The following is a 27,838-nucleotide window of genomic DNA, read 5'->3' as shown; positions in this document are numbered from 1 at the left end:
CGTCGCATCATCCAGGTGGGGCTGCACATTGGTGGTGGTGGAGGGGAGTCCCCATTACCTGTAAAGCGCTTTGAGTGGAGTGTCCAGAAAAGTGTTATATAAGTGTAAGCTATTATTAAACTCTGCTCAATCCCATTAATGTGAACAAGAACAAAAGATGTGAGCAAAACTCAAAGATTTGCAGTTTGTTTTGGGTTGTTCTGGAAACCATTGTCTATACAACGGTAATTGTTTAGATACTATGATGCTCAATTACATTACTTAACTGTAGAGGGATTATGTGTTGTGGCACATGATGAAAATCGCTGACTTTACTTTTAATGACATTTGGTTTCAGGCCTCTCGTCGGTCATTGAAGAACATTTCGAATGGCTATTTCCAAATTATCTCTCACATGAAGCATTTGAATATTAACGATGGTCATTGTATGGCTAAGGAGCAGCAACATACTGTAAAGCAACATCAAACATCTTTAAGGCCTATGCAGCATTAGAGGGTTTTCCAAAAATATGTGCAGCACCAATATGGGTTTTCTTCAGATATTTCAATTCACTACCAATATTATAAAGCTGTCACCGTTTGAAGAAATCTGGTCTTGATTAGAGCAGTAGTTGTCTGGATTATGCCAAGAAAACATGTCTGTGTTGTCATTGTATTGCTAAAGCCTGATCCAGGACGTTTCAGACTTGTACCAGAACTTCAAGACATTTACAGCCATGTGGCCAGCAGCCATATCACCCTGCAACTCACAACTGGCAGCCCACTGGAGCTCAGCAGGTGTGAGCCTGGTCAGTACCTGGATGGGAGACATCCTGGGGAAAACTAAGGTTGCTGCTGGAAGAGGTGTTAGTGGGGCCAACAGGGGGCGCTCACCCTGCATGTGGGTCCTAATGCCCCAGTATAGTGACGGGGACACTATACTGTAAACAGGTACTGTCCCTCGAACGAGTTGTAAAACTGAGGTCCTGACTCTCTGTGGTCATTAAAAATCCCAGGGTGTTTCTCGAAAAGAGTAGGGGTGTAACCCCAGCATCCTGGCCAAATTCCCCATTGGCCCTTACCAATCATGGCCTCCTAATAATCCCCATCTATGAATTGGCTACATTACTCTGCTCTCCTCCCCACTGATAGCTGATGTGTGGTGAGCGTTCTGGTGCACTATGGCTGCTGTTGCATCATCCAGGTGGGGCTGCACATTGGTGGTGGTGGAGGGGATCAACATTACCTGTAAAGCGCTTTGAGTGGAGTGTCCTGAAAAGCACTATATAAGTGTAAGCTATTATTATTTGTTCTGATACCCTCTGGAGGAGAGCTGAGGAAACCACCTTTTTCACTGTAGTTTTACAATTTCAGTGCAGTACATAACACAGAGACTAGAAAATCATGTAGAAGTGTACAGTATGCTTCTCCTCGTTAAAGATCACACTGTTAGCTTTCATGTTGAACACTGTTGTGTTTTAATGTTCGGTTTTATAAAACAAAGTACAATTTAAAAGACTGAAGTCAGTTCCTGTGTTAAATGAGGACAAAAACACGTGCTCACACACATTTCCTTTGCGAACGGTTTCAGTTTTTGCAGTCACGAACACATGCTCTGTTAGCTCTTCGGTCAAAAACACACATCGGTTTATCAGAAGTATAAATGTGGAGGTGAAAGAATGAAATCAGCCGCCAATAAGTTCAATTGCTTTTATTTTGAACAAATCACAGATCAAAGTAAAAAAAAAAACAGTGTGCTTCAAAATATACATTCATTTTTCAATTTCATCCATTTAAAAATATTCTAAAGAGAAAACACAGACAGGTGCAGAAACCCAAGTGTCTCTGCGTGGTGTACCATTTGTAGACTTGGAAAATACTTTGTGTCCATAGCTTCACACAGTGTGGTTGCTAGATGTCTGACATGTCCAGGATTGACTTAGACTGAGTTCATAACAAGCAGGGAACCAACATGGCCTCCACTGAATTGATTCCTCTCGTTTAACACAAAATACGACAGAACGATTTTGCGTTCAGCCTAAACCAGATCATGTGGGTCCTGAAAAGAAGAATAAGATATTTTAAATGGCACTTCTAATCCTTCTTGGTAATAATACTGAGGTATCAAAGCTCATGCCTTAAAAACACCAAGTGAATTTATTAGAGCTCTTGAGGAGCTGCACAACATGAACAGAAAAATGCGTAAAAACGGAGCCTCGTGAAAGCAAAATGGCTGGAATGGCGTGGTTACGTGGCGTGATGAGCTTTAGGAGCGATTCCTTAAAGACTTTCTTTCTGTGGGGTATTGCGTTCGTTTTCACAACCATGAACTGCATGCCTGTTTCAACAGAGTCCTGCACAGCTCTTGCCAACCATTGTGTTTCAAGTTCTGTCTTGGAAATTTTCATCAGTCTCTCATTATGACTATCAGAAGAGCAACAACCAAATGTGTTAAGTGACGTCATCAGAGCGCCCGCTTCTACTCTGGGTTTCACTGCTGCTGAAGGGCAGTGCAGGACTGCCTGAAAGACGCCTCAGAAACAGTACAGGCCAGAGCAGAAGTGACACCATGACTTCTACTGACATCTTTAAGTCACAACAAGCTACCTGACATGACTAAATAGGCAGATACATTTGTACATTTAATTAATAATCTTTCACAAGTACCATTATGTTTTGCAAATCAGAAGAGGGATAAGAGGGCACACACAGAATTTGACACACAAGTGATTTTTAAACTTGTCGTGTTTGATCTTTAAGAACGCGGAGTTAGTTGGTGGCCATCCAGCACAGGTAGTTTTTTGTGGTTTCTTTGACTGCCTGTTCTCTGGCAATTGCTCGCCGGTCTACAGAGAAACATGTTCTCAAGTGCAAAGTCTGTTGACAGCGCTTTTTCTGTTCTCTTCAGCGGATATCACAATGTTTCTGATGGACACTAACTCCACCCGGACCAGGCTGATCGAAAAGCAATTCTAAACGATGCCTTTCAATAAAGCGTGCCACCTTAGAGAACAGCTTAGTACCGAGGGACATTTTCTAAAAAATAATACAAAACTAACTGGCTTCGGAAAAGAAACAGCTAAACTTCCCTCAAAGAGATCATCTCTGTGAATCACCGGTTCGAATCAGATGCTTGAAGAGGCACTATGACAGACAGGAAAGCAGAAATTTTGATTGAGATGCTAATTACTTTTAAAGATCCTTCCCTGGGCAGTTAGGATTTCTTCCACCAGGGAATGTATTACGAACGAGCACATTACCACTAATTTCAACCCCTCTCCCTGATGGAAGACTCAGTCGATGGTGCTGGGAGCTATTCTGAGCCTCCTGCCTTCTGCCCAGTGGAACAGCAGAAGTATGAAGAGAGACCTGCAAGATGCAACAGCAAACAGTGTGTGAACTGCCTTCTTTTTTTATGTGCTACTGCCAATCTGTGTGCAAGCTCAATTAGCAGCCTCCGACAGGCATTAGGGATGTAGATACACACATTGTATGTTAGAATACTTACAGAGGTATTTAGATGTTTTTACTTCAAGAGCCAGGACTGCATTTAACAAAGGAGGAGGCAGCAACAAAAAAGAACCCTTCTGAAATCAAAACCAAACCCTATTTTTGCATGAGAAACTGCCGAGAACAATGAGAAAAGGAGAGACGCTGTTCATGAAAATGGAGGATGTGTCATTAATGGGGTGTCTGACAAACAAGCCGCAGTTGTGAGTATTATTCCCTGAGATCTGGGACAGAGCGTGCTGCTACACTGACTATTCATGAAGGTGTACTCAGCTAAACATTCCCATCTGTTCTACTCGAGTGTCCAAATCCGTGGAGCTGCTCCTGGCCTTCCTTGCTAAATAAAATCCCGAATGGTCACAGAGGTGCTGACAATTTTTATCCACGTTAACCGTCTTGTTATACAGCAACCAAAACAAATTCTGAAAGTACAAACAATTCAAAAGCAGCTAACGTACTAAGACTTAAATGTTTCTTTAATTAAAAAAAAACATATTAAAAGCCACCCCAATTTAAAACCTCCAAATTAAGACGGCAATTACTGTACATTTACACACAAAAAAAAAACGTTTTTAAACCGTAACAGTGATATGATAGGAATGTTAAAAATAGATGTATTAAAACCTGCAATATCAGTTTGGTGTGTGTAAAATCTGGACTGCAGCTGCCTTTTAAGAATTGTACCCCAATCAAAATAATAATAAACTCATTAACAATTTATAAAAAAAATAATACAAAGTTTTTTTTAAACTGCTTCACATATTAAAATGTATTCATAACATCATTATATTAGTATTTGGTCTAATGAGTACTATAAAAATACAGATGTATAAGCATACATGTCCAAATATATACAAATACGAATGCATATATATATATAAAAACCATGTATGCAAGTAATACGATATAAATACACGTTAAAAAGAAAACACATTGTCCATTGCACTTCACAGCCGCTCTTCTGTTGCACTGTCAAGATGTCTGTTATCTGAGAGAGATGAGCAGGAGTCCTGGTTTGGGTTCCGTGAACCTGAGAAAAGTCGAATAAAAAAAAAAAGTTTAAGGTGAGGCAATTTCTGTAAGAACTGAAATAGTTAAAGAATGTAGTTCATGTTTTTTTTTAAAAAAATCTGTGCACACTGAAGCTCCGGTTCCGTGAGAAAGCGTTCAATCGCTCTTGAAAACTCACGATAAAAAAAAAGCTCTTTCAGTGAGGAGCGAAATTTTGAAAACCAAAACCCCAACTCGCGCTCATATTACAAAAGCAACGACGAGCGGGCTCCTTCGCTGTACAACAAACCCCAATAAAGCCCTGTTCGCTGGCGGGAGGTAGTTATCTACAACAGAAATCTGCAGCTTGCCGGTGGCTGTGGTTTCAAACCTTGAGCTCACCAGCTCTCCTCGGCTCCTGCATCTGTGCGCCACACGCAGAGCCCGACAGCTAACTGAAGCGCTGCGGATTCACTGACTCGGGACGCCCGGTCTCTCTCTCTCGCTGGCGACAAAGAGCCAGCTCCTGCAGTCTGTGTAGGACAGGCCAATAGACTGTAATCCAGCCCCTTATTAGAAATCCCAGGGGGAAAAAGAGCATTTCCCCCCTTTTTTTAAAAAAAAAGGCCTGAAGAAGTCTTTTTCTTCGTCTGAATACAACGCGACGTACGCCGCAAGCTGCTCTACCCTGCGTGACCTACATAGGCAAACTATTTCATTTTCAGTTCTGCACAAGGTAACGCCAGAAACAGTAAATGGATGATGTATAAGAGGGGCAAGAGACATGCTGCTCCTTACTCTTCATTCTGATGCGCAGGAAACTGAAAATCCAACATTTAATGCCAACAGCTACTAATAATTCATTCCTTTGCCATTATATGGGGCTTTTCACACCAAAGTGCTTTACATATATGAAGGGACTCACTTCAGCCACCAGAAAGGCCAGATTGTAAAAAAACCCAGAGAGTGCCATTCAGGTAGGATACTGGGGCAAACACCTCTCGTAGACTTTCGCTTTAAAAATGCAACTTGGCATCCACAAAATGCACACATTTACTAATTAAGGTAGGTAGGTCCCCTTTCAGGCCATAAAGGCCCATGGGGAATGGGGGGCAAGGGCAGCCAGTGTTCTCAACCACCAAGGTGATGTGGTCAGCATCACCATCCGGCTGGCCTGTCACCCCCAGAAGGATTTAACCCCCCCGGTTCTCATTCGGAAAGCAGGGCGAGTGGACCTAGGAGCTGTCTGGAAGGAATTAGAGCAAGCTACATCGCTTGTCCTACCTGGGGTCGAACCCGGGACCTTCCAGCCAGGAGCTAACACCCTTGCCATCTGAGCTAACACAGCTCCAATTACTAATTAAGTGCCCGATAAAAACGCTGGCATTTTGTGAAATCAGAAAATCTGTTAATCACATATCCGGCAAAATTAAACCACAGCTCTTAAAATACAGAGGTTTCTGTTCGGCTTATTGCCACATTTTTAGTTTCCAGTAAATATTCTTTGTTTAAAGAGGTATACAGTATATTCACAAATCCCTTAAAACTACCATCTGCTCTCACTTACAAGCCACCACTAATAATGATGACAATATCTCTGTATACCCTTCGATCAGCTACTTAACACACACTGCTCCTATCGGCCATCTCCTACTGTATTTAGTTTGCTGTTCTTTACTATTAATGATTCAAATTCAGGCTTAGCTGACAGTGCTCAGGATGAGCTTTACAGTTTAAGGAGGAAGCACCAGACACTGACAGGAAGCCAGAATCACAATTCAATGATGCACTATACCTCTGTGTAAATCCACAATACTGCTGTGTCAAGAAGGTTGAAGAAGTCCTAAATTACAGAACGAGACCCTCATTTTAAAGCAGCTTAGTCCATTCTGGGGGTTTACAACCTGCAGGCTGCAGTACTTGTTTTAATGAATAATTAAGTAATGAATATATTAGTGTATCAAAGATACGCAATAAACAAAAGTCATTCACTTCATATCTGAGCAATGCAAATGGGTTAAAAAAAAGTTTAAAAAACAACAACAGATAAATCAAGTAGTCGGTGTCAGCTGAAATGCTTCTAGAAGCTGAACGTGACACGCAGCTGGAGTCTCAATGCGTTCCCTGACTACTCTGGAAAACCAGAGTGCTGCAGTTTAACGGACGACGCAGTGGCCATAGGTGAGCCCCTGAAGCTGACCGTGCGGTTTGTGGAGCCAGCAAACCTCTGCCCCCCAGACTCCCAGAAGCCCCGCACAGCCCAGCAGCGCAGGCCTGAGACCGAGAGGGGGCGGCTCACCTGAAGTCGTGGTGAGTGAGGTAGTCGATGACGGCCGGTTTGATGCGAGCAACTCCTCCCTGACTGCGGTTTCCCCTTCCCGTGATCACAGAGAGGTGAGGCTTACCGCCACTGCGCTGGCACTCTAGCAAGAGAGGAATCCGAGCGGTACAAACCCATGCCATGCCAATGTGCATACACACACACATACACAGTGCCACTCACTGTGGCGAGCTCTGCTGTACCGAGGATGGCTGAACAGTTAAAAAGGGACACCTGCTCCCTGCTGCCCCTTTGCCTGCATAGACTTGTGGGAAACAGAACATCCTGCGTGACGGATCGACGCAAGGGTTTTTAGCACACAATTCTCTTCAGCACTATTTTTCCTTTCTGCCTCTGGAGCACCTGGAGCTTGTTCCATCAACGGGGCTTTCCTGTTCCTGTTCCTCTCTGTACTCCTGCCAGATCATGCCACGCGGGGTCTGTACGTCTCTCTGTACCACATCCATAAATCCCTTTGCACCACTACACTTTAAAAATGAAAGGCCAGCTCCCCCTTCAATAAATTCAAAATTCAATTTTCGTTTTTTTTTTTGTGTAGAGCACAATTTATCTACTCCTGTCACCTCCTTTCTTTTTAATGTAACTACCCACAACCAAGGAAAAATGGGTTTGGAAACATGCTGGAATGCATTTTGATTTTTTTCTTTCCAAATTGATTGATTCAATTGTTTTCTTTTAAAAAAAGTTTTTGGACCGGTACACACAAATCGAATTGGCTTAAGGTTATTTCAGCTATTAGCACTTGGAGGGACTTGAGTGACAACTCGTCGCTGCGTGATTTCCTGTTGGCAAACGTTTGTAAATGTTATTAAATTATTGGATTGTTCTGTTAAAAAATATCTTCTGTGGAGGAGTGGGATATCAATGGCGGACCACTAGGGTAGTGTAACAGATCTGCTTCTCTTTTGCATTTCCACTTTTTTCAGGGCTTAATTCTACACTGAGGGTCAGAATGATAAATGATTCCAAGAAGCTATAACCTGATGCTGGCTGATAAGCCACCGTTACTGTGTTCAATCTTCTTGGACAGACACAGATTAACACACACTCGATTCCCCAGTGAAGGGGTAAGGACACTCCTGAGTTTTAAGGCCACAAAATACATTTCTGTACATTTCTTGTTCACTAAGTGAGGAAGGAGTATTCTATTTAGTCGAACATTTTAGTCCATCTGATACGGTAAATACAAAAAAAAAACCCACAACCCAGCTCTCATTTTAATTCAAGTAAGGCACTGGAAACTCTGTTAAATAACCAGCTGGAAAATACTGAATGTTTTTAAATTGTTATAAATAAATGTTACTAAAATTCAAGACCACTGAAAAAAGTCTGTTTCTTTTTCTGATTCATGCCTTGGGTCCTAAGGGCATAGGAGTAAAAAGTTCTTGGTCTGTAAAGGACATACAATTTCATAAAGATGTCTGCAATCTAGTTTTCAGTAAATATTCATCAGAACGTTCTTCTTCTGCACTCTTTTGGAAATTTTTATTTGGTAACGTATGATGATGGCTTCTCATGAACATCCAATTTATTGTATATTTAGTGTGATGGATTAATGGTGAAATGGTTAATTGGTTAATTGGTACAAATTGAATGCTAATTAAGCATAATTTACTTTGCAAGTCTCCGGTCGCCATACTGCAGCACTGGTTTTGAATTTCTGAGGGCCAGAGCGCCACCTATTGTTCCACCAATGCCACTTACTGACTTCACAAAAATGAAAAGAATAAAAAAACAGGGAGATTGAGATTTGTGGCTTGCTTTTGCTTTCAGTTCTTAGCCCATATTTTGATTTCAGCTAGATATAGCTGGCAGCCTCTTGTATGTCAAAACCTTATCATGTTTTCTGAGGCATTAAATTGTTGCATTTTATACATTACGAACGTTAAGATGCACGTTTTCATGCAAGATGTACATTAAATACATTTTCAACTAATCAAGAAACTCATTTGTGATAACATATAAAATTTGTGAAACCCAAACTCATTTGTGAGAAAATAAAAAAACACTGACACTCTTTTACCAAAATAACATTTGCAATTCATTTTGACAGAAAAAAAACAAACAAATCTATATTTAAACTTTGTTATATGTGGATAAAGAGAAAAATTCTCAATGCCCCAAGATTTTGTCATGACTGTTTTGAAGCTAATACAGCTCTGAGACATGTAAAATAAGTATTTACCGCAGTCTCTTTTCAAAATTTTAGCAACCTGTTTTCCCTGCTAGAGAAGAGCCGCCCTGTGGTGCGCGCCCAGCCCCCTCTCTGACCTGCCATCTTGTCCTCCAGCACGATCTTCAGGTGGCGAAGGGCCTCGTCCACGTGCAGGCCGTGGAGGTCCAGGACGTTCTGAGGCAGCAGGGAGGAGTTGACTCGTTCGAAGATCCTCAAGGCCGCGCGCCGGTGGGCCTCTTTCATCCTCTGGCCGTGGAGATGACCCTGCAGAGAGACAGAGAGGACAGAGAAGGGAGCCACATGAGCAGCTGGCGACATACTGGGCTCACAGGTCAGCTCTGAGATGACAAGCCGCCTACGGCGCCATATACAATACAGTAATAATATTATTTTCACACGAAACCTGAGCGAAGACATAATATTATTTTCACACGAAACCTGAGCGAAACAGGATAGCGTTTGGGGTGCAACCCCAAACGCTATCCTGTTTTCGGATAGCGTTTGGGGTTGCACCAACGCCTCCAACACTCAAGTGACAGAGACGGGACAAATATAACAAATTAATTTATCTTGATCTGACAAATCATCCAATAGTACAGAGCTGTCCTTTCTTTTGGCTCCACAAACCGCACGGTCAGCCTCAGGGGCTCACCTATGGCCACTGCGCCATCCGTTAAACTGCAGCACTCTGGTTTTCCAGAGTAGTCAGGGAACGCATTGAGACTCCAGCTGCGTGTCACTTTCAGCTTCTAGAAGCATTTCAGCGGACACCGACTACTTGATTTATCTGTTGTTGTTTTTTTTACTTTTTTTTAACCCATTTGCATTGCTCAGATATGAAGTGAATGACTTTGTTTATTGCGTATCTTTGATACACTAACATATTAATTACTTAATAATTCATTAAACTGCTTCACTCAATAGGTCATTCCTTCCTTTAGCAAACCACAACAGCGTGAACGTCTTTCACGGATCCAGCCCTTCGTTAGAGGGATCGCAGCCCAGCCTCTCTCTCGGGCCTACCTGCTGGGCGTAGAAAGTGGCCACGTCCTTCATGCCCTGCCTGTAGGCCTCCGCCGCCTTGCTGAAGCACTCCTGCTGCTTCCGGTGCTGCAGGATGGCCTCCGCTCGGAAGTCGGCGTAGTCCGGGTCTTCCGTGTCCTGGAACAGCCCGGCCGCCTCCGTCTCCCTCACCGCCTTCTTCTGGGAATCGGAAACGGACGATGGGCATCTCTCACACGCAGACATTCACTCTCATCCTCCGCGCCCAGGGAAGGGAGAGCTCCCAGACAAGAAGCGGTTTCCCTTAGAACGCTGGCTCTGAGTAATTTCCACCCACCTGAACCACTGAACACAGATGCCTTTAGTTCTCTGAAAACTAAATCCTTGTGGAAAAGGAGGCAAGTCATTCACTACTGTGGCTGAGGCCTCCTTGAGAGACTCATAAGCATGAACAATCTGCAGAGCGTGACGCAGTAAACGACGTGACATATTGAATACATGGAGGTAGAGAATTTATAATGTTATTTCAAGGTTCATGGAAATCTGTGTGAAGTATTACATATCCTAAGCACAGCAACACTTTGCTTAGCAGTGAAGATGTGTCCCAGGGAATGAAGCCCCGTAGGAATCAGAGCAAAAAGAGGAAATGATCAATGGGAATGTGCCCCCCCAGAAATGCGGTTTCTCATATTTGAGCAAAGTGTGAGGGTTTCACTGGGGCATCGGTGATATTTTTACCACAGGATACAATTAGAAATCAATCTTATACAGAAAGGACTGCCTTTTTAAATTCTAGCCGCAGTAGAAATCCATGAAATTGGGCTCTGCATCAATACATTGAGCTGGAGCTTGCGTGGATTAACAGCTGTCTGGCTTCTCCCAGACTGAGGCTCATACTGGGGGACTCAGCACCTGTCCAGATCTCACTGGCTGTATAGTAAACCTACGCATCATGCCCCACTCTCATTGGCTAGGAACCTGCGTGACGTTTTTCATTTCACTCTGCCGTCAGCACAAATACAGCCTGTGCTGAGCTGAGCGTGCTCTAGGTGAGCTACTGTCAGTTGGTCCCATATAAGCAGCAGACAGATAACATGTACTAGGAGTAATTAGAGTAATGCACAAAAAGTAACATGGTCAATCGGAGCTAAGCGAAGTGTTGCTATATTAAATAAGGATCATTTTCCTTAAGTGGTTTAATAGCTACAATGTACTACTCTATACCACACCCTTATATTAATATATGCCATAAGGTGTATATATATCTTATATACCACACCCTTATACCCAGTCCAGCCGAAAGCGTTTCACTGGACTGATCCCAGCTCCTGACCTGGATGGCGGAGGCCTACCTTCTCCTTGACCAGGGGTCTCTGGGTCTCAACACGCTGGGCGACATCCTGGGCCACCACTGTCTTCACAGGGCCCTCATCCAGCACAGATTTCAAAAACTGCTCCGTCTGTTCCAGAGAGTAGCTGTGAGGGGGCAAGACGCACAGCGCGCAAACTGGTCAGAGTCGGCACCGCATGTCGGCCATAATTTAGAGCCAATCTGGACGAGTGAGCATCAGACCCGCTAAACCCACATGCCTGGTTCTGGTACATGGGGTGTGAATACTATGTCACTCTTTTCTCTCTAACACACAAAGAGCCTTGGCCTGCTGTGAGAGGCTGTACTCTGAAAGGGTTATTATATATGCAGTTTTCGTTAAGATTGCCATCAAGTTCTGTTTTTTCAAGAAACGTTGGATTTCAGTGAATGGAATGAGGCAACTGCACGAGCAGCCCACTGAAGCCCAGCAGTTTTGAGCCTGGCCAGTACCTGGATGGGAAAGCTCCTGGGAAAGCTACAGTTGCTGCTGGAAGAGGTGTTAGTGGTAGCAGTAGGGAGAGCTCACCCTGTAGTCCGTCTGGGTTCAAATGCCCCATTATAGTGACGGAGACACTATACTGTATAATAAATGTAAAAAAGGCTCCGTCCTTCGGATGAGACTTAAAACTGAGGTCCTGACTTTCTGTGGTCAGTAAAAATCCCTGTGCGTTTCTTGAAGAGAGTAGGGGTGTTACCCCACTGTCCTGGCCAAATTTCCCCCTGGCCTTTACCAATCATGGCCTCCCAATTATATCCATCTATGAATTGGCTTCATCACCCTGTTCTCCTCCTGATTTTTCTTAAGCATTTGGGAATAAGAACCTTGTATTCATCTCAAGAGCTCTTCGCTGAGTACCTGCAGGAAGAAATCTTATTTCTGACTGACAAGCAGCCTAGCATGGTGAAATGTCCCTTTTCTCTCTAAAATATGTGTTCTTAAATACGTGTTTTAACAACACAACCACCCTCAAACAGGAAGTCCGAAATAAGAGAGATTACTATTAAAGTTTTCTGCTGCAGTCCTGCTTTTTCTAACCCAGTTGAATATAGTAAGGTTCGTGATAATTGCGTGGGAAGTGATTCACGTGGAGTATTCTAGAGAGCTGTGTAAAAGGTTAATCCTGTTAGATAATCCTAACCCTATTCACCAGGATCACACTCTTGCATGGCTCTGTGGAATACTCCAGGTGTATCAATCCCCTTGCAGCTGTCACTAATGTACTATGTAAGTTACAGTTCATTTTCCAAAATAAATCAACATCATTTCTCAATGACACACCTCTCACAGGATACACATCACAGAAATCCTTACTTGTTGTCCCTGAAGATGTCCAGGAGAAAGTGGCGGTCTATCGCAGGAAACATCTTATAAAGCTCCTGCTCTTTTAACAGGGCGGCTCCGTTTTTTCTGTCCAGGTCCCTGTTCAGCTTTGACTGAACAAAAAGAAAACGACAAACGAGAAAAGTTAATGTGACTTTTTCTTTCCATGGAGTAAATATGGGATGCGTCCAACACACAAACTGGCAATTTGCTTTGCCGTTGGCAATTGGCAGACCGATCTCCGATTTGATTTAATGCAGGCCACAAGCTGAAAAAGACAAACACCAACACGGAAATATGCAGAAATCATGGAAGGATTTACCTGGTGGTGCACAGACATGAAGTTTATTTGACCACAAGCATTACGCGTTCTATAACGCAGAGATCTGCTGCGCACGAGACCACGGCGGGCCTATTACCACAGACTTAGGAGAGCAAACAGAGCTCATGGCTGGGCTGCCGGCCGCTGTTGTACCTTCTCCAAGTGCTCTTGCAGGGCCTGCTCCTCCAGCATGATGTCCCTGAGGGAGACGTGGGGCATCGGGGTGCTCCAGTGGTCCATGAACAGAACGCTGTCCGGGGGCTCTGACTGGCCAGCAGCCCCGGGAAAGACAGGACTCCAACCAGTTCTCCTTAGTCTGTCAGTCTGGGAGTCGATCCACAGCCCAGCACCTGGAAAACAGGACAGGAGGTAGAGGTGGCTGGTGAGGACATCTTGTGGGGAGAAGTGTGCCTTTCCTCCCTCACCTCACACGGCACTACATGCAGACAGAGCAAGAGCTACCGACCCACTCAACTCTTGTCTGGGCTTGCACTTGCCTCTGGGCACTAGTGGTACAAGTGATACAGTGAAGCTCAGAGTGTACAAGTCACTATTGGATTGCACATCCTTCTGAGGCAATAACTGCATGCAGACTGCGGCCCAAACTCACTGGTCGGTGCTCCAAGGAGTCCGGAGCTTATCCTGGAAGCACAGGGTGTGTGGCAGAATTAATCCCCGGATGCAACACCAGTCCATTGCGGAACACAAGTACTCTATAATACCCAGGGAAAACCCTCAAGGAGAACATGCTTACCTCACACCCAGGACCCAAGACCCATGGTAGTGTCTATTAATAAATGTGTTTTATTCAACAATAATAATAATAATTCTGCACACATAAAACCAAGTTCCCTTGAATCAGTGTGTGAAGCCCACTGTGACACTGCAAAGGTTAAGCAGTGGAAAGTCATGCACTGGTTTTTCTTTTTCGCAGAAACAGCTAAGCCATGTCGTTTTTTTGGCTCTCTTTTGCATCTGTGTTTGTTATAAACGTGTGCACTTTGAAGCTCGGTAGCTTCAGGTCTAAAACGTTTCAGATCTGCTGTCTCACTGTGCCTCCTGCTGCTCTGATCGTCCACCATGATAACGAAGTACTCTAGTGGCAAGCGCCTACTGAAAAGGTAGTTTTTTTTTCATAACCTGCTTTTTTGAGACACGCAACGACAGGAAATAGGGGGGCAGAAACCCAGAAACAAATGATACTTCAATTGAAAAGGCAGTAAGAACCTGCAGATTTCAGAGAAAGAGAGAACCATTTTGACAAAAACTATCCACGAGAAAACATGGGAAGGTTCCCAAGGCTTTGTTTCAACTGCAGAAAGTTCTGACTTTACTTCCCCTTAAGCCATTTAGCATGGTAGTGAGAGTTCCAGGCCTTGTAAGCAAATGGACAAGAGTTACTAAAGGGAACCAAAACAAGGAAGGACACAAAAGGAGATCACTTACTTTCTTCCAGCAGCTGGTAGGAGAGAGCTGCCTGCCTCTGGCGCTCCTGGGAAGATGACAGAACGTTTTCACGCACACAGAAATGCAAACTGCAGGGCCTGCTGGCCCCAGGAAATCACCCTACCACATCAGGGTCTCTCACCAGGTCAGTGAATTTTAGTACGTAAAGAAGTAAGTGGGGGATCACTTGGAATGAACACCTAGACAACATAAAGCAGTGCAGTTAACTAAGCTGATCGAAACTTTACCATTCATAGGACAGTGAGATACGAGCTCAATATAGTCAAGGCTGGTCTATACGAAACAAGACCAGATTTCAAAGTTAAGGATCTTTCCCTGTTCTAGTATCAGATATCGAAGCGTGCATTTTGACCATGCTGGATGGATCACCACCTGAAGCGATTTTTTAGCAATCCCCCCCCCCATTTTAAGCAGGTCATGGTACGTGCTCAGCTGATGTTTGCTTCGACTGCATGGAATAACTGGCGGTAAAAAAAAAAAACATCACGGCTTCCTTGAAAATATTGACATTGTCAACGCAATTCCACAGACAACCTGAGAGGAAAGGCAGAGCCATGAACTGAGGTGTTGCAGAAGATGGCGTGACTGAAGGCCAAGAGGTCAGTGCTGCACATTCTGAGGCCAAACCACTCTTATCACACAGCACTGCAGCAACCTGCTCATTAAATATTTACATAATAATCAGCAGCATCAATACATTGATGTATATATACAGGTGATACACTCATTATTTCTCCCTTGCTTTTGAACTTTTTGAATATATTCTAAACAAATATGGTCAAATTTGACATTGAATACCTATACGAGAATATTAAGGAGTGTTTTTTGTAACATTCTGAACAGAAATAAAGTTCAAAACGAAACAATGCTCGTCTCGTACAAAACAAAAACTCCCACCAACCTGAATAGTATCCTTCCATTTCTGGTGCAGCAGTTTTGCCAGGTTCAGGTCAATTTGGACAACACAATCTTCTAAAGATAAAGCCCCTTGAAAACAAACCAAAGGCAATGTACAAAGCTGTAAATGTTTGCTGAAACGAAGGCTAAAATACCTGTTTGGAGATAACGAGATCAATCGACACAAAATGCATCTGACACCTTCCTAAAAAAATCAATGCCTTCATTTATTAACTGGCTTGGTCCCCAAACACTTTTCTGATAGAGGCTCTGCACAAAATGTTGGATCTGCGTTACCTAGGACCCTGATGACTTGGTCATTAAAAATCCCACCGAACTGTTCATAAGACTGGGGGATGTTAATCCTGTGACAATGGCCTTAAACGATCTACCCCCCTACATCTCCTCCTGAATTGAACTGGTGAAGTAATTCCTTGCTTCGCCAGCCAATCTGTCGTGTAGTGGGGCTGCTGGTACGGACTGGTTACCGCGAGTCACCCAGATGGGTGCTGCACTTCAGTGGTGGATGTAATGTGTTCCCTTTCTATACATGAAGCTTTGGGTTGAAAGGAGCTAGACAAAGGCAAGCAGTAATTATTCATTACAAATACGTCCTCCACCAACCACACCCTGGGACACATCTGGGTTTCCCTAAATGTTTCCAAGCCTGCGATATACCGTACGGAAAACTCAGCCTTCTGCAAAGTGTCCTGCGTGACATGCAAGCACTGCTGCGCTGGGGATCTTGGTATTATCTTGGGTGTGTCAAAGATGTTCATGTTAATACACCCACAGCAAGCACCACCGAGGTACAGTACGGAGAATAGCAGCTCAACTGAAGCACACGGAACAAACAAAAGTTTCTATTTGTTTTTCCATCACACGATTGTAATGTTTTATTCGTTTTTGTATCTTTGCAAATTTTGAATGTGCTTTTTCCCCCCCAAGCGCACTTCGCACATTGGTGCGGTTTTGTCAGGTCGCAGACTTTATGCTGCAGAAACACGCTTCAGTTCACCCGCCCTGACTCTCCCAACTCAACACAAAGGAGCGAGTCCTCCTTACCCGGGTCAATGCCCACAGATCCAAACAGGTCGCTGAGCTGGAAGGCCAGTTCAGCGGGTAAGCGCAGCTCCAGGGTCTCGATATCAAGCGCCTGCTGCGTCCTCTCAGGTGGCTGCTTGGCCGGACTGTGTTCTTTTCTCACTTCAGGGGCCGGAACAGAACTAGGAGGAGCCAGGAGTGCCCCTGCCTCGCCCCATTCCTCCGGCACCGCCCCACAGCCCTCTGCCTCATCAAGCGCACCCAGGCCTGCGCCCAGATTTTCATGCAGATCTAGTATTTCATCCAGCTCGCTTGGATTCTGAGTCTTGGATTTGTCCTCCCTTTCACCTCCTCCCTCTGTTGGCGTCAGCTCGGGCGGCTGCTCACGGTCGCTGGGCTCAGCTGTGGACTGACCGACAGAATGCTCTACTGCCTCTGTGGGCAGCTCACTCGGGCAGCCCTCCACAACTTGCCGCCAGCCCCTTTCCCCGTGACAGCCTTCATCCAGAAGCTCCAGAGAAGACGCAAGACCAGGACTCCCTTCATCCTTAGCATCTCCGACATCACTGCTAGTTACCTCTGCCGGTGTTCTCGAATGCTGGTCACCAGGGACACTCTGAACGCTTGAGTCATCCCACTGCGCGCGGGGCCAGGCATCAGAATCTGAACCTCCCACGGACCACAGCTCAGGCTGTCTCCTCACCTGGTCGGGACACAGTATCTCATCTTCTTTGAAAAGCTGCTCACCGGAATCTAACAGCAAATTAGTGGTCCACTCCATGTCCTGGTTGCATTTCTCGTACAGGTCCTTCAAGACGTCAAAGGACACCAATTTAAAGTGCTCACTGAGGATTTGTAGGTTTTTCAGCTTGTCTTCGGTGCTTAACTCGGTTTCTTCCACTTGCGTGCCTTTATCGTGCACAACCCTGTAGGGCACTTCCTGGCTCTCGAGACTCACCGCGGGCTTTGGCTGAAAGTTGGTGGAATTCCCCTGAAACACCACCAGCCCAGAAACATCCAAACCGTGTTTGTTGGCCTTCCAGAGCAGAGTGAAATCGTGTGGCATCGTCTGGGTCGAGATGCTAGCAGTGCTGTCTGGAGCAGCACTGTCAAACGGGGTTGCCCGAGGAGAATCTTTCGAGGATTCTGGAGAAGCTGGGCAGTTATTCGGAAACGTCGGTGCCAATCTGCACATTTTTCCTCCTCTTCGGCTTTCCGTTGATTTTCGGTCTTGGCTATCTGCAGGCAGGCACTTGCTAGCTCCAGGCGGGGCTGGCTGATTTTGGCAAGAGATTTCAGAGTGGCAGTCCACAGAACTCCCAGTCTCCTCTGTTTCTCCGCTAGCTACATCTGTTTGACCTTCTTTTTCATCAGTTGTCCCAGTGTTGCTTTCCCCAGGTGGCCATAACTCAACTCTTGCCTGCTCCCGTGTGATTGGACTCTTCCCAGACTGTTCTACCAGCGGCGCACTGGTCAGCCAATCCGCAGCAGAGTCCAAAAGCTCTGGTCTCGTGTCGGCGACTGGCTGGGTGTAGACCGAGTCTGTCGCACCCACGTCAAGGACAGCATCGCCACCTGGCTCTTCGGGGTGGGGGCTGGTTTCCAAACTCAAACTTTCAGAGTGGGAGTTCTGCGCAAAAGCCTCCAAATCCGGGGAACCTGGCGAGAGGGTGTGAGGGTTTCGGGTCCCGTCTGGCCCCGCCCGCAGGAAGTCCAGCAGATCCAGAAGCTCTTTCCCTTCTCCGCCTCTCTCTCTGGAGCTGTCAGACTCGTCACTCGATTCCTGTGTCGCCGACGCCTTCTTCGGCCTTCGCCGCCGCTGTTCCAGTACCGGTCCCGAGGGCCAGTCCCCGACGAAACTTAACAGTTCTGGCCTGACACCCTGTCGATCGGGGGTACCTGCTAACCCGTTTCCTCGCTCGCTCCCGCGCGTCCCCTCAGCAGCATCACCGCCACCGCTCACATCGCCATTCTGCCCGCCCTGCCGGCTCCCTCTCTTCCGCCTCACTCTCTGTCCGATGGATTCGAAGAACGCCGTCGGAGGCTCGCGAGCATCCCACTCCACCACACCGCCGCCCCATCCCGTCTCGGCGCGCCTGTTGCCGACGGCCTGACTTCCACCTCCGCCGGCCGACGACACGGCCGCCTCGGCTCCCGAGGCAGAGGCGTCTATCGGCCCCGGCGACCGCAGATCTGGGCCCATCGGGTCTTCCATCCGCGCACGGGCCTGAGGGCCGAGAGAATGGGCGGGCTCGCACTGGCACAGGCCCTCTTCTTGGGCGGCTCCTTCTCCCGCGGCAGATGCTTCGGGTCGGGGGAGGGGCTGCAGGTCGCTTTCCCCTGAACTTTGTTCGGAGTGGCGCTCCTCCGCAAGGTCAGGCCCCGCCTCCACTTTCGCGGCTCTGCTTGACACGACACAGAAGGGGAAAGTCGTCAGGACGGCAATTTGGTTTTACCTGTGACGGTCAGGACCCGCCCAACCTGAACTATTGAAGGCCTCTGGTAAGTGCCGGATTTGTGAATATCTGTATCCAACCCTAAGTGTTGCATTTAGCTTATTTGCGCAATTCATAGTAACAAATATTCGTCCTATCTGAAGTTTTCTGCCTGGTTATTACTTCATTTCCAAGCTGTCCTGAAGAAACCAGGAACGCATGCGGAGCGAAACGCTCAACTTCAAACTCCTTTTTTTCTCCTAAAAACCAGAATTAATTCATACGATTCAAACCGGAACTGCACCAGTTAAAATACTCACAATGTACCCAGGCTTCCAATTCAGTGATTCACTCTGTAATTTCTTATTTTAATCTGTTTTGATACTAAAACACTTTGATGCTGACATTAATTTAACACTACTTTAAAGAACATGGAAAGAAAAGATCAGATATCACCTCGGCAAAGTGGTTTAATATTTACAGTTGAGATTTATGTACAGACTGCCGGTGTCTATGATGTGTTAAATTGAACTACAGATTCTCCTATGTCTGCTGTGAATATGAGTAAAGGCATCATCTTAATCTCCTCTTTGACACTGTAAGGCTGTACTTCCGGCTACAACGATCATTTATTTGACACTTCTTTCCAAACTGACTGACATCTGCACCCATCTATACGGTTGGGTATTGTACTGGAGCACTGTGGGTGAAATACCTTGTTCAAGTGTAAAGCTGCAATATCTCACCTGGGATTTGAACACCTTCACCGACAGCCTTAAGTCCAGTTTTTGTACAATCACAAATAATTGCTTGACGCTAAAGAAGGAAATCACAGTTTTGACTTCACTGTCCCAGCGAATACCCTTGAAGGGCACTATATAATCATAAGCCTGATATAGATGTAGCTGAATAATAATAAATGATCCGATTGAATCATCTAGTTTTGCAAAGCTATTGAAAGCATAAACACAATACATTGTAGGCAGAAGTCTTAAACGCTTCACCACCTGGGTTTTGCCCCACTGACTACCATCTTGTACAAGTGACTAAAATATTTAGATGAAAGAAAACGTGATAAAATGTAAGACTCTAAACCCCCAAGGAAAGCAATGGCCGATACCCTGGCTTCTTCCAAGAAATGGCTGGACGACTCTGGATCCTACTCGGATCATCAATCCACTCCCTTTCCAAGCCGCGAATCCAGTACAGGATGGCGAGGGGGAGCTGTGGGCACCAGGCAGGATACACCCTGGATGGAACGCCAGTCCATGGATAGATCGATTGCGTCCAATTACCTGGCTGATCAGTTGCAACCCAACAAGCAAGAATAGCCAGATGACCTCCCTTCCTTTCCAGCCCTTCGTGCCTTTTCTGGATAACTGCAACACAAATAATCCAGCCAAAAAGGGAAAGCACTCACTCAGGAACGGAGGTCTCTTCCTGGGAGAGAGGCACACTGTTTCTCTCTTCCTCTCCACTGGGAGGTTCAGAGCCCATGATGGTCTGCACAGTGACGTAGCGCTCGTAGTGCTCCAGCATCCATTTGATCTTCTCCTTTTTCACCCCGTGCTTGGTGCGTCTAAAAAACAACGCAGAAATGACAGGAGGACACAGCAGGCTACAGGTCTCTAGCTAAAGCAGCTCTCAATGAAGAGCTCGGCAAAGTCAGGTCTGCAAGCACCGAAGTTCGAGTCAATCACCTTTTTGGTGTTTTTAATTATAGCCCAGATGTTATAATTATCCATGTTGTTATGGAACTATGGATGTTCAATTCCTACTGCATGCTGCTGGAACTGGAGCACCTGTCTGTTCAGTTTCTCAGCTACAACTGTCAATAAGGGGAGACAAAATGACCCAAACCGAAGCGTTAACCAGGCTTGACGATGCGTGGAAATGTTTAGGCATCAGACATTGCCAACAGGGGATCGCTCGTAAAAATCCGAATGTGGCCTGCATAGTTTACTAATCTGCTGCACATAAATGGATAAACCTCCAGAAAGGTCCAGATCACACAACAAAACTGCAGTTTCACCGATGCTCGTATTTAATATTGGGGACTGTATTTGCATCTAATTTATCGAGGTCAGTATTCGATATCTGATGCTTGAGTCAAATTTAAGTCAAGTGATCTTGACTTCGGATGAAATGTAAAACCGAGGTCCTGACTCTCTTTGGTCATTAAAAATCCCGGTGTGTTTCTCGAAAAAAGTAGGGGTGTAACCCCGACATCCTGTCCAAATTTCCCATTGGCCCTTACCAATCATGGCCTCCTAATAATCCCCATCTATGAATTGGCTTCATTACTCTGCTCTCCTCCCCACTGATAGCTGGTGTGTGGTGAGCGTACTGGTGCACTGTGGTTTCCGTCGCATCATCCAGGTGGGGCTGCTCACTGGTGGTGGTGGAGGGGAGTCCCCATTACCCGTAAAGCGCTTTGAGTGGAGTGTCCAGAAAAGCGCTATATAAGTGTAAGAAATTATGATGATAATTATTAAGTGTAAGTCTGTGTCTGCGTGTCTATGGTGCAAGGAGAAAAAAAAGGCTTCACCTTTCTAACTCTCGTGGCTTGGTCTTCCACCAGTTGTCTGGCTCCCGGAACATGACTCTGTATTTGTACCGGAGAGCCTGGGAAACAAAGCACACATGCCCGGCACTTCAAACCACAGCTTCCATAAATAATAAGATTTTACGAACAAAGCATACAATTCACTGCAAAATACTTCTAACAGTCCTAATACCAGAGGGGATTTGTAAAGAGAGGTGCCGGCTACTCTAAGTGCCTCTCTGAATAGTGTTTTTAACTGTGTTTTAGCCTCTCAGATATTAGGAAAAACCAGGAGGAAGAGTCTCTTCCATTGCTAAGACGAAGTTCCCTGACTCTACTCTTATTAATCCACACCTCAGTTCAGTGACAACTGCTTCTGATGGTGGATCTTACACTCTGACACAGTGAATCACAGAACCTCACAGGGGTTTTTTGTTCATTGTTGACACTTGTTAAGTTTATCCAATTCCCTTTCCCATGATGCATCAAACTACTGTATTTATTATACAGCCAGAAATGTAATGTAAGGCACTGCACCACAAAAGGAGCAACTGCATGTAGTTCACGTAGGGGGCTGCATCAGCATGCGCAGGCTGCAAAGGAACAGGTTTATTCCATGCTGAAGGAAAAAGAGACGCAACGTTTCGGATGTGAAGAAGAAGGACATCTGAAAAAGGCTCCACAGCTGAAACATCTTGTCTATTTTTTTCCCCTTTCAGCCTGGAATAAACCCTTACCAGCAATTGCATGCAGTTGCTCGTAAACGTTTTGCCATTTAACACTGCAGTCTGTGTTGTCCAAGCGAATTCAACCTCTGTAATGAGAACACCCAATGAACAGTCATGTGTTGTTGAGCACTAGGTTTCACAAAGCTTGGACTGCCTTACAGAAAAGCAGAAGATGCTGTAAAGCACGGACAGATCCTCGAGAGTATTAGCAAGAGAGGTGATCTTCTTGCTTTTCAGCTCCAAAGCATTCTGGTAGACACACACGACACTAACCATAGCAACATACGGTTTCATTTCCCAACCTTGCATGTTCGTGTTATCAATTATGATTGGAGAGACTCCCTTTTCAAACGCTTCTTTGGCTGTAAAGAGGAAGAAAAGGAAAGGGATAAAAAAAATCAGTTTCTTGCAAACAAAAATCAGTAAGAGGTGTTTGTAGCCATAGAGAAGCACTATGGCTTAGCATATGCAGCTAAACTGGGATGACAATATATTAAAACCTATGATCTGTCAAATACGACAAACCTGAGTATTTGAAGCGAATGACTTCTGATCCTTGTCAAAACACATATGACATGTGTATGGTCTATGATTTCACCTGAGGAAAACTTGACCCAAATCACCAGTAAGAGAGTGGTCACCCTAGGCTGAGATGCTAGAGTAAAAGCATCATTCAGCACCATGGTACAATTTAGCTAAACAGGGATCTTTAAAACACTGGGGAGCAACATGAACTGTGTGGAGTTAAAAACCGCTGCAAGAGTGCAATTAAAAATGGAAAAAAAGCACATCTAATTAAATACTAAGTAATTCTTACAGATTAACCGGGGGTACCTTTTTAAGGCAGTAAAGGGAATGCCTTAGTGGGTCACAATTCCATTATTCAATCTGTTGACATGCACGAAACAACAGGAAAACAGCCTGTGAAATTGGGAATTTCTAATACCACCTTGTTATAAACGGTAGTGAATCTTATACAATTTATTTTACATGTACAACAAAGGTTTGCGGTACTTTTGTACTATTCTGAACTGTCTGGTCTCCAAGGACCACACATGGCTCACTACTGCTTTAAATCATCCTGGGAACCTCAGCGGTCACCTTCCACCACTTCGACTGAAATGAAAAGACTTCTGTGGTGACCAAGGACCTGAATTGGAGAACTTCTGCCAGCCTTTTCTCCTTCAAAACTGTTTTACTGCACAGCGACAATTCTCGCAAACTTTTTTTCAGTTTACCTTAAGTACTCCCCGTTTCAAGGGCCGCTGGCTTGACGGCTCTCGACTGGCGGGGCAGCTTTAGCAACCCCTCGCATGTTAGCTCAGATCTGGAATATGATCAAATAAAAATGGCAGCTCCCGATTCCCCACGCTCCCACTGTGCGGCGTAAGACACTGGGCCCCTCCTGGCCAGGTCGTCGGTGCGAGTCACAGTTTGTCCGCACCGAGCCATATCGCACGGAAGACCGGCGTCCCCTTTTACCTTGTCTGTGGTTCCACTCGTGCGCCTTCTCCAAGGAGGAGGAGTTGAACCTGTAACCTCCGTTGCGGCAGAAGTAGTCATCTGTGCTCAAGACGACACCCCCGGGGTTCTGTTCTAGAAGGTTCCTGGACACAATAACACCACAACACTGCTCACTCAGGAGGAGGTGGAACAACAGCACCGGCACACTCGGGTGATTTTCTAGTGACCAAGGCCAAAGCAACGCATCAAATTACTTTGTGTCCCGAAGCGTTGCACAGCTTAATCTCTTCTGATACTGATTGTTTTTTTTTAGTTGCTTCTTAGCTTGAAGATTTTAACTAAAGGGAGTACAGTTAAAGACTACGCACATGATGAACAGGACAGATTGAATCAATCACACCTGAAGAAGGCTCCACGGCCGAAACGTTGTGTTCTCTTTCTTCTTTTTTTTCAGCATGGAATAAACCTATTACTTGTTCAGATTGAATCAATTGCATTTATGTTCTCGCATCAAGACACAAGTGGCAAACTGCTTTATATTGTGCTCAGTAGTCAAGTAAGTCTTAAACAACATTTTAACTCAAGAGAATGATTTGCCTGCTCACTATGGGATGTGCTCTTAGAGACTAGTGAACTACTGTATGCCGAAAGTACCATTTTAAATAATGTTGAACACTTTATGGTTTGAAGTTTTGGTTTTGTATAGACAAAATAAGCAGTGCTCATATACTGTAGGCCCGTAGGGAGGTAATCTCTAGCCTGTGACCTCCTTGATTCTGCAGCCTAATGTCACTGTCCACTGAAAATCTTCCCTTCCTCTTATTTGAAGACCAAATACTGACCTCATCGACTTTATCTACTAGCATGAGTGTCAGGTCCCAACAGGTCACAAAGAGCAAAAAAAGAATGTTGTACAGAAACCCATCTCCCAATGCTGACTGAAGAATGCGCTGGCTTTATTTTGAAAAACTTGTTTCAATAATGAGAAATTAGGCATTGTGTCTAATTTCTTAGGGCATTAGGCATCGTCCCTGGAAATACCTGTGGGCCTACAGTTCTGTCCTTATCTCATCACACCGTAATTTCCACTTATCTCCTGCCACTCGACACCCTTGGTCTCTGTGCTCAGCTGAAAAAGACTGTTTTTCAGAAAAAAAATTCAGACGACACCCTGTTGGGTGGTGTGAGCAATATGTGTGTTAGTGCTGCCTGGAAAGGATTATGAGACGATACAGATGGTTTTCTTTGGATCAAGGATCACAATGACCCCGACTGAAGAGACTGGCACAGGACAATCCCTGCGCACACGCCTTTGCAAAGCTAAGCAATTTATCGGAATGAAACAATTCTCCAAACGTGCGAGCTGACCCGGCCACACACCTCCACGCTAGCAGTACCTGGCCAAGGTGGACTTTCCGGACCCGGGCGCACCCCTCAGCAGGACGAGAACCCGGCCCACCAGGACCGGTATCTTCCCAGAGCCGTGCAGTGGAGGCCGGGGCGGCGCCGGCAGGGCCCGGGATGCTGGGATAGGGGCGGGCGGTCTGAAGGGAGGCGCCCGGCCGCCGGCTCCCGGGTCGGAACCGGGCCTCCAGTGCCCCGGATCGGCCGCCAGGGGGGTGACGAAGGCGGGAGCTCTGCTGCGCGGCTGGAACTCCGGGGCCTGGGTGTTCCAGATCACGGGCGCGGCCGGCGACCTCAGGGACCGGTCCGCAGCGCGGGTCTCCGAGCCGTGGCCCGTCCCCTGCTCCGCCTCCCCCAGCTCGCTCCCATTCGGGCTGCTGCCCTCCCCACCACCAGCAGGGGGCGCGCGAGGAGGTCTGGAGCTCTTGTACGCCTGGAAGGCAGAGGGTCTCCCGCTATCCCCCAAGTCCAGCGCCGCTTGCCTGCTGCTCTCAGGCTCCAGCGCCAGGTGGCTGAAGTCGAGGAAAGTGGTCTCTCCGGGGCAATACCCTGCCCCAGTTAAACTCAGCCCGCTCGCTGGGGAACAGCTGGGCACAAGCTTTTGCTGCTTGGGGCCCTTGCCCCTGTCTTGCTGCCATTCTGGGGTGGACCTGCTGGCTGTGCCGGACATGATCGGCCCCGGATGCTCGCTGCTGACCCCCGAATCCTCGGCAGGCTGGACAGCGCCGTCGAACGGCTCCTTCGCCAGAGCCCGGAACTCGCTGTCTATCAGCTCGTCGAAGTCCTCGGTCAGGTGCGTCCCGATCGCGTCCAGGTCCCGCAGGCTAGCCTGTGAGGCGGCGGCGGCGGCGACGGCGGGGGGGCTCGTCTCCACGGCTCGGGAGGCGTGGGCCCCAGCTGGGGGGCCGGGAGGTAAAAGCGCCGTGGTGGACTCGAAGCCCGGGGGGCAGCAGGCAGGGGACGCCCCCTCTGCGGCGGTAGACAGCATGAGGAGGGAGTCCATCGCCGCTTCAGCTGGGAAACAGGGGAACAGGAGGAGTCAGCCTTGTTAACCGTTTGGGTAACAGCAGCAGCAATAGTGTTCTTACTTAGGTTATTCGGTGCTCGGCTGGGGTACAAAAGAATAATGCAGGGCGATTTTCTAGACCATGGGAGCAAATCGTAAGGCTTTATGTGTAAAGTAATAAGAATTTCATTTCACACATTTTTTCCCTTATGAACATGAATCAAGGAATGGCCGTATTATCCCTTCAATAACTTGATCTCTGTACATGCAACCTGTAAGTATCACCTTTTGCCTATATAATTCGCAATCCTCTGTGCCACTGAGCTATGCATGTTGACAGGAGTTTAGTTATGGACCCAGGCACATTTGCATGGATTTTAACATTTGGCAAAATATAAAGGTGTTACTTAACTCGGAAAAGACACCTTCATGCTTCATCTGAGTGGAAATAACATTGTTCCCCGCGGAAGACCCTAAAATAGCTAGGGGGTTGTGCTTTTGAAATGTCTTCATTTTTATGTAAAAAATTCATATTATCTAGAAACGCACAATGCTATTATCTTGTAACTGTACCGATTTTTAAATTGTATGTAAAAAACATATAACTATTATTGAAAACTGCTATTTGAAACAAAGTATCGGTCCGTCAAAAAAAAAAAGGCAACACCGACAACTTCCCATTAGATGGTTGATTATATACAGCTGATAGGGACTGACCTGATCCCTGGTGTTAACACCTCAACTGAACAAGCAAGCACCTGTTTCTCAATTCTCCGATTTCAGCATTCCTGACACTGACCGATAAACTGCGGGACAACAGCCTGAAATATGTGATTTGAAGACATGCAACATGTCCCACTGATTTAATGTCAAATGCAACAGTTGGGATAAATACAGTAATACCCCACATCTCAAACAACGTGGACAGTCCACTCATAATTTTCCGTTCCCGAAAAACAGTGCACGGTTATTGCAAAGTGGGACAACCTGAAACTCTCTTGGATGGGACAACTTAAAACTATCGTTACTGTGCTGTTGTGGGTTGAATTTGACCATTTGACCAGATAAATCTGAGAATACTCAGATGTGGTCATGAAGCGTGCATGTCCGTGCGAGCTTTAGCGAAACTTGAAGTCTGCCGAGACGATTTATATATATAAAAAAAAAACATCTACTGCCGGATTGTAAGACTTGTTTACATTGCAGTGCGGGGCACTGCTGTCAGAGGGTGGAGGGCAGCACCGGTTAGGCCCCGTCCGGGCCCTCAGCCTCGATTTCCAGGGCATGTGCGGCTCTCCCGTGGGGGAGCCTGGGTGCGCGGACGTGCCCAGCGAGGCGCCGCGCTCACCTTGGAAATCGCACTCGGACAGAACGATATAAATGACTTCGGGGTCCAGGTGCCAAAACATCTCCCTCATGCGGTTCAGGATTTCTTCTCTGCCCGAGCTGGAGCTGGGGGGCTCCGTGCCAAACCTCCGCGACATCGCTCCGTCTTTCCCCGTAACGCTGCCGCCTTCGCCGGCGCTCGGGTTCGGCACCCTGGCCGGGCTCTGGGCGCTTTTCTTCTTCCGAGGCATTTTCCGGGCGCACAATGCTAACTTTCACTCCTTCTGGGTTGTACGGCAGCGGAGGCCATCAACACCACGATCAAAACAAGCGTGTGGCCTGAAACCAGACGTGCGCTTCGACTAGAGCGCGCCTAGCGGGGAGGTGTGAGCAAAGCGCCCTGTAGCTACACCGTATCCAGGATAGAAATATCGACGCTTCTCTAGTTCAGGTTATCATTTCATGTTCATAAGGACATTGCAAAGCTTTTGCAAAATTAGGACACTCCA

The 27,838-nt window shown here is 46.2% G+C and overlaps 1 protein-coding gene across 2 annotated transcripts; it reads right to left on the bottom strand.

Moving 5' to 3' along the window:
- Positions 1–1,675: 1,675 nt before the first annotated feature.
- Positions 1,676–27,752, bottom strand: n4bp2 (NEDD4 binding protein 2). Of its 2 annotated transcripts, XM_088622604.1 has the most exons (16): positions 27,352–27,715; positions 24,991–26,011; positions 23,612–23,736; positions 22,403–22,491; positions 21,405–21,481; positions 20,277–20,435; positions 16,443–18,823; positions 15,382–15,467; positions 14,460–14,505; positions 13,167–13,363; positions 12,683–12,804; positions 11,351–11,474; positions 10,020–10,199; positions 9,092–9,260; positions 6,779–6,902; positions 1,676–4,519 (listed from the first exon to the last, which is right to left on the bottom strand). In XM_088622604.1, exons 1-16 carry the CDS (start codon positions 27,578–27,580, stop codon positions 4,474–4,476), a joined length of 5,175 nt encoding a protein of 1,724 aa, XP_088478730.1. In that variant the 5' UTR covers positions 27,581–27,715; the 3' UTR covers positions 1,676–4,473. The 2 variants fall into 2 exon arrangements, with proteins under 2 accessions (XP_088478730.1, XP_088478803.1); XM_088622677.1 differs by lacking the exons at positions 1,676–4,519; positions 6,779–6,902; positions 9,092–9,260; ... (3 more) ...; positions 13,167–13,363; positions 14,460–14,505 and adding an exon at positions 14,513–14,659 and having other exon boundaries at positions 27,352–27,752.
- Between the last annotated feature and the right edge of the window lie 86 nt (positions 27,753–27,838).

Source organism: Lepisosteus platostomus, chromosome 1 (assembly GCF_059453375.1).
Source record: "Lepisosteus platostomus isolate fLepPlt1 chromosome 1, fLepPlt1.hap1, whole genome shotgun sequence".
NCBI classification, from domain to species: Eukaryota; Metazoa; Chordata; class Actinopteri; order Semionotiformes; family Lepisosteidae; genus Lepisosteus; species Lepisosteus platostomus.
This window is presented reverse-complemented; position numbering and strand designations above follow the sequence as displayed.